Source organism: Dasypus novemcinctus, chromosome X (assembly GCF_030445035.2).
Source record: "Dasypus novemcinctus isolate mDasNov1 chromosome X, mDasNov1.1.hap2, whole genome shotgun sequence".
NCBI classification, from domain to species: Eukaryota; Metazoa; Chordata; class Mammalia; order Cingulata; family Dasypodidae; genus Dasypus; species Dasypus novemcinctus.
The window spans coordinates 110015547-110026020 of NC_080704.1; the positions used below are offsets into that span (position 1 = coordinate 110015547).

Sequence of the window (10474 nt, forward strand, 5' to 3'; positions counted from 1 at the left end):
TAGCAAGCAAGGGTAAATAAAACCAAACAATGACTGCATTAAACTGTTCTATAAAGAATTGAACATGTAGATCCTGTAAACAGATTAAGTTAGTTATATGTGATATTTAGAATATGATGAAAATATAAAATACAGTGAGAAGTATAAACGCAAACAACCTCTTGAAATAAAATTGAACCTAATTTAAATAAATATCAGTCAAACAGCAAATTACAGAGCATGCATATAAGAAAATGGAATTGTCCCATGATGATGGAGGAGGTTGTTGTTATGGGAGTAGTGGGGTGAGGGGGTTAGGGGGTATATGGGGTATATGTAACATTTTAAAAAAAGACAAAAAACAAAAACAAAACACAAAACAAAACAAAACAAAACAAAAAAGAAAATGGAAAAAAGAAAGGACCAGCTAGTAGGTTGACTCTACCATTCATCAAAAAAGAGACTGTTGTGGTAGACTGAATTATGCATCCCAATTTAGACATGTTCTTAATCTGAATGTAAACCCATTTGAAACAGGATCTCTTTAAAATGTTATTTTAGCTACAGTGTGGCCCAGCTGAATGAGGGTGGACCTTAATTCAAATTACCGGAGTCCTAAATAAACAGCAGGAATTCGGACAGAGAGAAAGCCATAGGAAAGAGTCAGATATTGGAAGTCAACAGAACCCAAAAGAAAAAGGATAGGGAAGCAGATGTGACTCAAGTGATTGGGCTTCTGTGGCCTACCACATAGGAGGCCCCTGGTTCAATTTCTAGTGTCTCCTAAAGAAGAGAGTGAACTGGTGCAGCAGGTAGGCATGGCAAACTGATACCACTAGATGACACAAGAGACACAAGAAGAAAAGTATAATGAGAGACATAAAAAAGCAGGGAGCAGAGGTTCTCAGTGCCTCTGAAAGAAGACAGCAAGCTGGCGCAGTGGGCAGGCATGGCCAGCTGACACAGCAAGATGAAGCAACAAGAGACACAGGGAGGAAAAACATAATGGGAGACACAACAAAAGCAGGGAGTGGAGGTGGCTCAAATGATTAGGCACCCCCTTCCCATGTCAGAAGTCCCAGGTTTGATTCCTGGTGCCTCCTAAAGAAACAAGGAAGACAAACAGACATAGTAAGTGCAAAACAATGAGGGGTGGGAAGAAATAAATACATTTTTTTAAAAAAATGAGAGGATAAACCATGTGACACAAGGCTAGAATACCAATCAAGATCCCCAAGGATTGCCAGCACCTAACATCAGAATGTTACACACTTTGGAAAGAAAACTTTCTCTTGCTAATATGATTTTGCACTTCTCTTAGCCTCAAAACCATGAGCCAACAAATTCTTGTTGTTAAATACAACATGTTATGTGGTCTTTGTCATAGCAGCCTGGCAAAGTTAGACAAATGCCAATAAAAGAGGTACTTTACAATTATAAAAATGTGCTTTCAACAATTGTAACAAATGTAGTACAACAAGGCAAGGTGTTAATAATAGGGTGATATAGGAGAGTTCTGTATTTTATACATGATTGTTCTGTCAACCCATAACTTCTTTATTTAAAAAACAGGTACTTTGACCACAACTCTTATACTATTATTTTGTAAACTCATACAGCTCTAAAGAAAAACTCTGGATCTTATGCCTGGGTGCTCCCAAATCAGTTCACTTAATGATAAATACTACTACTGATAGAGGGACATACGATGGTCATGAAACACTCAGAGAAACACTATCACCTCTGTTTATGCACCTTCTGCAGCTAGGGAGAGCAGCCATCCTGCCCTGCTCCAGGCAGCATACCTAAATTCATCATCTTCACCAGACATTTCTGGAACCCTTCACAGAAGAGTAAAATCAATTACTCGGGCATTGTGAAAGCAACTTTTGGAGAAAGAGGAGTGGGTTGGAAAATGAGGTAGGGTGATACAAGTATAGGGCTTATATTCAAGTGAGATTAAGAAATAGATGTGAATGCTGCTTGAATTCAGAGCAACTGGAATATCTTAGGTAAATATGGAGCTTTCAGGTCACTTCTGATTGGATGGTAGGCCTAGAATGCATCAGCCAATCAGCAAACAAATCACACAGATACTCCCAAGCTGCATAATTCCTCAGAGTGCCTTCAAGTAAGGCACTCTAACCCTTCTAGGAATTGAATAATTTAATATTAGAAAATCTATAAATATGATTTAAATATATTAAATAAAAGACAAAACCATATTAATCTCAGAAACTACTAAAGGGGCAAAAGAGAATTTTCATATCTATTACATTACTTAAAATGCTTACAAACATAAAATATTTTGAACGTACAGACTTCAAAAAAACTGAAAAGCCTTGCTTACTGATGAAATAATACTAACAGTCCCATTAGTTATGAATGTGACAAGAAATCTGTCAATCAGCAAGATTATGTGACAGTCCTCACAAATATTAGGCAATGAAATTTTAATGAGTTTACCCACTGAAAACGAGGGTAATATCAGTTGATTTGATTCCACTGCAAATGAGTAAATTTCTAGACGGTTTTGGTTCAGGGCAACGTTATACTTTTATAAAGTTAATAGCAACTCAAAGGAACAGCTATCATGTGGGTAATATCTCAATATTTAGGGAATAAAATAGTAGAACAGAATTTCAAATATCTTAATTTTTTAATTCATTTTAAAATCACAGTACATATTTATTTCATCATGTTAACATGAGTTACAAATTCAAAGGAGAAACTTCTTTCCTACAAAAAGTAGGGAGGACGCTGGCACTGTTTCAGATATTTGAAAACCTCGTAATGAATACCTGGCCTAACAGAAGTCGGCTGAACTCGTCTACGTCTTTCCGCACGAGATCTCTTGCCAGAGCGCGTGTAATAAACGTCTGGAAAATCCCACCAGTCACACGTGAGAGCATGTGAGTGGAAAAGCATTTTTACCACAGGTTTTTGACCTTCCTGACCCCCATAAAGGCTGACGTAGAACAATAACTAACAGAAACGACCGTTTAGTAAAGTGGTGCAACGCCAGGTGCTTGAACAAAACCCACTGCTTTCTTTGGAACGAACTGCACTACAGCTATAGTAACGCCGAGCTGCTATTTAGTTCACGGTCAAAACACCTTAAAAGTCGGCAGAGTGCCGTGAGCCCTACGCTCAAGCAGCACAAACTTTAGCGGGCCACCGCTCTTTTAGTGAAAACTTCGGTGGCTCTGAAAAGAGCCTTTGGTTTCGATGCTCAGGTCCTCCTGAGGAAGCTCACTTGTGGCTGGTGTACCTGATGACGGCCTTGGTGCCCTCAGACACGGCATGCTTGCCTATCTCCCCCGGCAGCAGCAGGCGCACGGCGGTCTGGATCTCTCTGGAGGTGATGGTTGAGCGCCCGGTGTAACGAGCCAGGCGAGCGGCCTCGTCCGCGATGCGCTCGAAGATGTCGTTAACGAAAGAATCCATGACGCTCAAGGCCTGGCGTGAAATGGCCAGGTCATCGTGAACCTGCTTCAAAACCTTGCTGATGTAGACGGAGAAACTCTCTTGGCGGCATCGCTTTCGCCTCTTCTGCTTCTTGGTCTTAGCGTCGACTTTCTCAGGATGGGGATCGGCCTCCTCAGGATCAGGATCGGCCTCCTCAGAATCAGGATCGGCCTCCTCAGGAGCAGAATCAGCCTCCTCAGGATCCGGATCTGCCTCCTCAGGCTCGGTATCGGCCTCCTCAGGATCCGGGTCGGCCTGCCGAGCATCAGGATCGGCCTCCTGAGCTTCGGGAACAGCCATCTCGGGATCGGGATCCGCCTTCGCAGGGGTGTTTCGGCAGAGGTAAACCTCAGAAGGTTCAGCCATGGCAGAGGAAGACTCGCCGTGCCGTCGAACCAAAGAAAATGGCTGAATGCCACACACTGTTGGCCCCTTTTATACCCTGTGTTCGCTGCGGGCAAGGGTAACCTCGGTATCTGATTGGATATGATGCAATGCCGCAACGCCTGTCAAAAGCCGCAGCGCGTGAAATGTGATTGGGTGGTCCCATCAACCAATCAGAAAGCAATTATTTCAAGTCCTGAAAGCCGCCTGTGGCCTCACTATTTCAGGGACAAAACGATTCAGAAACCTGATGACATATGAAGATACACACAGGTAGGACAGATAGGCTTACATATACACACACACACCCTCCGCGCGTGCACACACACGCGCACACACACACACAGCCTGCCCCAAATATACCAAGCATTTGGTAAGAATGTATACTGAGAAAACGAAGAATTTCAGTTAAAAACTTCAGTAAGTCCGGAGCAGGCCCCCTTCCTTTGTATTTTAGTAAAACTCCATAGGTAAGTCTGATGTGCATCTGCAATGGAACACCACTGGTCTAAACAATACTAAATTAAAGAAGTATGGTGGTAGCAAAGTTAACATTTAAAATAATGACTGCAACTATGATTCAGAACTGCATACTTCATGCTTAATAGTCTCATGTAAAACTCCACCAGATTTCTGATAAGTGGGAACATCATGGGAGGGAGAGAATGGAGAAATCTCTAAGCACTTCCCATATAGTGAGCAATTTCTGACATATTTATATGAATAACATTTTGCCCATGCTCATTTAATCTAGGGAAGGCTGGCCATTCCTTTGAATTAAGTCTTACCTTGCAACTCCTTGATAGGAACATATCAAGTAAACCTAAGTTTTCTAGCACCTCTCTTTTTATAAGGTGAAGACTAATCTTTGTGATTTTATAGGGGGCTGTGTGGGAAACCTCATAGAGAGTTTTAGGGTCAAAGGATGTCCCTGGGGGAAGGAAAATGGCCTAATCCAGGAAAAGCACAGGATCTGTGGGTAGAGTGGAAGATAGGACACTAGAAGGGAGACCTGCCTCCCCTTCATACCACTACCAGTTCCCCAGCTCACCTCAATTTCTGTGTTGGCTAATACACATAATGGCTTTACAGGCCACATGTAAGTCAATGTGGTGTCCTTTTCCTGAGACCCACAATCACTAGCCTCCTCCTTTTGGATGTGTTTTCAGAATGAGTAGGAGCTGAGAAAATCAGATTAGCTGAAACACAACTATTATAATGTTCCAAAATAAGTTGAACCAAATATCAAAGAAAGGCTTTAGCACCAACCCAAACAACAAGAAAGCCCTATAGTAAAGGAAGAAATTGAGCCCAGAATAAATACATAAAGAAAATCAGATGCCAAGACACTAACAAAAATTACAAGCCATACTAAGAAACAGAGAGATATAGCCCAAATGAACAAACTAAGCCTCCAGATGAAATAAAGGAGTTGAGACAACTAATCATAGATGTTCAGACAAATCTTAATAAATTCAATGAAATAGCTAAAGAGATTAAGGATATTAGGAAGACATTGGGTGAATACAAAAAATAATTTGAAACATACACAGAAAAGTAACAGATCTTATGGGAATGAAAGGGAAAATAAATGAAATTTTAAAAAATACACTGGAGACATATGACAGCAGATTTGAAGAGGCAAAAGAAAGGATCAGTGAGTAGGGCTTCTGAAAGCAAACACACAAAAGAACAGATTAATAAAGAACAAAAAAAATTAAGCAGGGTCTCAGGGAACTGAATGGTGACAACAGGCATGCAAACATATGTGTCATAGGTGTCCCAAAAGAAGAAGAGAAGGGAAAAGAGGCATAAGGGATATTTGAGGGAATAACAGAAAATTTCCCAGCTCTTCTAAAGGACATAGATATCCATGTCAAAAAGCACAGGATACTCTAATCAGAACAAATCTGAACAGACTTACTCCAAGACATATACTAATCAGAATGTCAAATGCCAAAGACAGAGAATCCTGAGAGCAGCAAAAGAAAAATGAATTATCACATACAAGGGATTCCCAAAAGATCAAATGTGGATTTGTTTTTAAAAATGAGGGAAGCAAGAAGGCAATGGTATGATATATTTAAGACACTGAAAGACAAAATCTGCTTGCCAAGAATCTTATATCCAGCAAGATTGTCTTTCAAAACAGAAGGTGAGTTAAGAGTATTCACAGAAACAGAAACTGAGCCAGTTGTCAGCAAGAAACCAGTCTTGGAGGAAATACTAAAAGGAACGCAGCAGACTGAAAAGTAATGACAGGAGGGAGAGTCTAGGAATGATGATTATAAATAAAAGTAACTAAAAGTGTAAGAAGTTTGGTGAAAAGAAGATATGACAGATAAAACCTAAAGGTCAAAATGGGTGAAGTCAGTATTGCCTTTACTGTAATAACATTGAATATTAATGGAATTAACCTTCCCAATCAAAAGACACAGACTGGCAAAATGGATTTTTAAGAAAGAGCCATCTATATGCTGTCTACAAGAGACTCACCTTAGACCCAAGGATACAAATAGGGTGAAAGTGAAAGACTGGAAAAAGATATTCCATGCATGCAGTAACCAAACCAAACCAAACCAAACCAAACAAAAAAAAAACCTCGAGTAGCTACACATATATCAGATGAAATAGACTTTAAATGCAAGTCTTTTATTACATACAAGAAAGGACATTATATATTAATAAAAGGAACAATCTAACAAGAAGAAATAACAATCATAAGTATCTATGCAGCTAACCAGGGTTCCCCAAAATGCATGAGGCAAGCACTGGTAAAAGTGAAGGGAGAAATAGATGTCTCTACAATAATAACTGAAGACTTCAATACATGTCACCATTAGATAGAACATCTGGACAGAGGATCAATAAGTAAACCGAGAGCTTGAATAATAAGATAAATGAACTAGACCTAACAGACATATGTAGAATATTGTACCCCCAAACAGCAAGTGCTCCTGGATCTTTTTCCAGGATAGACTATATTTTGGCTCACAAAACAGATCTCAACAAATTTCAAAATACTGGAATTATACGAAGCCCATTAAAAGAATTATACAGCACGATCAAGTGACTTTTATCCCAGGTATGCAAGGGTGGTTCAACACAAGAAAATCAATCAATGTAATACATCACGTTAATAAAACCAAAGAAGAAAAATCACATGATCATTTCAATAGAGGCAGAAAGAGGATTTAACAAAATAGAGTATCCTTTCTTGATAAAAAAATTCCAAAATATAGGAAAAGAAGGAACCTTTCTCAACATGATAAAGAACTTGTATGAAAAACCCACAGCTAATATTGTACTTACTGGTGAAACACTGAAAAGTTCCCATTGAGATCAGGAACAAGACAAGGATTTCCACTGCCACCACTGTTGTTGAGTATAGTGTTAAAGGTTCTAGCTAGAGCAATCAGGCAAGAAAAAGAAATAAAAAGCCATCCAAATTGGAAAGAAAGAAGTATAACTTTTGCTATTCACAGATGATATGGTCCTATACTTAGAAAGTCCCCAAAAATCTACAGCAAAACTAATATAGCTAATAAACGAGTTCAGCAGAGTGGCAGGACACAAGATTAATACACAAAAATCAGTAGTGTTTCTGTGCACTAGCAATGAGCAGTCTGACAAGGAACTCAGAAAAAATTCCATTTACAATAATGACTAAAGAAATAAAATATTTAGGAATAAATTTAACCAAGGATGTAAAGCACTTGTATTCAGAGAACTATAATGCTTTGCTAAAAAAAAATCAAAGAAGATGTAAATAAATGGGAGGACATTCCATGTTCATTGATTGGAAGAATAAATATGGTTAGTAAGTCAATTTTACTCAAATCGATTTACAGATTCAATCTAATCTCAAAAAATATTCCAATCACCTTTTTGGAGACATGGAAAAGCCAAGTATCAAATGTATTTGGAAAGTTAAATGGCCCTGAATAACCAGAAACATCTTTAAAAAGAAGATTGAACTTGGAGGACTCTCACATCCTGGCTTTAAATCATATTAACTAGCTACAGTGGTAAAAAAAAACAGTGTGGTGCTATCGTAAAGATAGATATATAGAACAATGGAAAAATTTTGAGTGCTCAGAAATAGACCCCTGCATCTATGGTCAAGTGATTTTTGACAAGGCCGTCAAGCCAAAGCAGATGAGTCCGAACAGTCTATTCAAGAGATGGTGCTGGGAGAATTGGATATCCATATCCAAAAGAAAGAAAGAGCACCTCTATATCACACCACATACAAAAATTAACTCAAAATGGATCAAAGACATAATATAAAAGCTAGACAAATAAAACTAAAAGAAAATGTAGGGAAACATCTCCAAGATCTGTTGGTATGTGATGGTTCCTTAAACCTTATACCTAAAGCACAAGAAATGAAATAAAACTGGATAAATGGGACTTCCTCAAAATTAACAACTTTTGTGCTTCAAAGGATTTTATCAAGAAGGTGAAAAGGCCGCCTCCTAAATGGGAGCAAATATTTGTGAACCACATATCAGATAAGGATTTCATTTTCATGCTATATAAAAAGACCATATCACTTAATTATAAAAAGGTAAACAGGCAGCATGAACATAGGTAAGCAAAAGAAAGCAAGGAAGTATGTGACCATGAAGCAAATGCTTAGTCTCAAAGATCAGAGGCTTAAAGAAAAGGGTAGATTAAAATCTAAAAAGAAAGAAAAGAAAGATCCCAGTGCACTCAAGGAAAGAGAAATGCCCCAACACCCTTCCTGCTTATTCTTCCAATATAATACACAGCTGGACCCACCTTACCACATGCAGGTTAATACCAACTTTATCAACTTTTCCATTAAAGCTAAACTGGATTTAGTGCAGTTGATGACGGACTGTTTGTATGCCAAGTATATCCCTTGTATAACTGACACTGTCATGGCTGAAATTGAAAAATCGTGATAGAAGTATCGAGTGACTCTAAGGATTGCCAAGAATCCAAGATCTGAATGATTACCATGCACGCACAAAGGAACCTATGCTGATGACTACTTAGTACAGAGAATAACTCAGCACAAGTGTTATATTGTGGCCACAGTTGATCAGGACCTTAAGTGAAGAATCTGAAAGATCCTTGGAGTTCCTATCATGTACATTTCTAACCATTTGTACATCGAATGGATGCCAGATGATATTTGGGGCCCCTTGGTTCTAGTCCTTGCAAGAAAAAGTTTCTCTACCTTCCTTCTACTGACTTTCTCTGTTACTCCTTCATTCAATATGCTCTGTTATGAGCTGATTGAGTGATATTAAGTGCGCTCACTTTTTGATAGTTTTGAAAGTGGTATTTTGTATCTTTTTTAAAAATGTTGCTTTTTTATAAACCAGAAGCTCATTTGATTGCTCAGATCATTAGATGGTCTTTGTTTTATATTTGTTTATTCAACAAATATTTATTAAGTCCATACAAGGAGCTTAATAAGATACGGTCCTGCCCTCAAGACTCAATATTATGTTGGGTAAGAGGAACATATAAATAAATAAATACAGAAAATAGTGTGCTCAGGTAAAAGTATGGAGGGGTATGATTCATGGATACGTAAACACGGAAAGCATGATTTCTTCCTGCTTCGTTGGAATAGGAGGGGAGAAAGACTAGAGGTGCTGGTGATTGACTTAATCTTTAAAATAATGAGTCAGTACTATGTTGGAATTTTCTGTGTGGGGCTGGTCCTATAAGTTAAAAAATTATTTCAAAATGAAAATGTAAAAAAAAAAAGGTAAGCAATCCAATTTGAAAATGAGCAAAAGACTTAAAAAGACATTTTGCCAAAGAGACAATACTAATGGCGACAAAACACATGAAAAAATGTTCAATATCACTAGCTATTAGGGAAATGCAAATCAGAACTATGATGAGATATCATTTCACACCTTATAGAATGGCCGTTATTTTGAAAGCAGAAAAATAGAAGTGCTGGAGAGGCTATGGAGAAATAGGAACACTCATTCACTGTTGGTAGGAATGCAGAATGGTGCAACCTCTGTGGAAGAAAGTTTGGCAGTTCCTCAGGAAGTAAAATCTAGAACTGCTGTATGATCAACAATCCTTCTATTAGGAATATATTCAAAAGAACAGAAAACAGGGCCATGAACTAACATTTGCACACTGATGTTCATAGTGGAATTATTTACATTTACCAAAAGATGGAAACAACCCAATTGTCCATCAACTGATGTATGAATAAATGAAATGTAGTATATATGTATGATGGAATACTGTACTGCTATAAGAAGTAATGAAATTGGGACACATATGACATGTATGGTCTCAATAATATGATCTAAATATGATGAGTAAACACATGGAGTTAAAATCTAGAGTATAGGTTTTTAAAAGATAAAATGAGGACTCGGGGGGCACTGATGCTTAATGTATGTAGAATTTTTAATTAGATTGATTGTAAATATGTAGAAATGGATAGAGTTGATGGTAACACATTATAATGAGGCTAAGTAACACTCCTGATTTAGAAATATGATTGTAGCTGAAAGGGATAGTCTAGGGAGGTAAATGTCAACTGAAAGAAAGCTAGAAAATAATGTAGGGACTTATAACAGTGAACTCTGTGTTGGATGAGGATTATAGTTAATAGTACAAATACAAGAATATT

General features: G+C 38.0%; 1 protein-coding gene and 1 pseudogene across 1 annotated transcript; one reads left to right on the top strand and one right to left on the bottom strand.

The window, feature by feature from the left end:
• Positions 1–3231: 3231 nt before the first annotated feature.
• LOC101429762 (histone H2B 7-like) lies at positions 3232–3813 on the bottom strand. Its single transcript, XM_058291113.1, has one exon. It carries the CDS (start codon positions 3811–3813, stop codon positions 3232–3234), a length of 582 nt encoding a protein of 193 aa, XP_058147096.1.
• Positions 3814–8426: 4613 nt separating this feature from the next.
• Positions 8427–9107, top strand: LOC101430212 (rRNA-processing protein FCF1 homolog pseudogene; annotated as a pseudogene).
• Positions 9108–10474: the final 1367 nt, after the last annotated feature.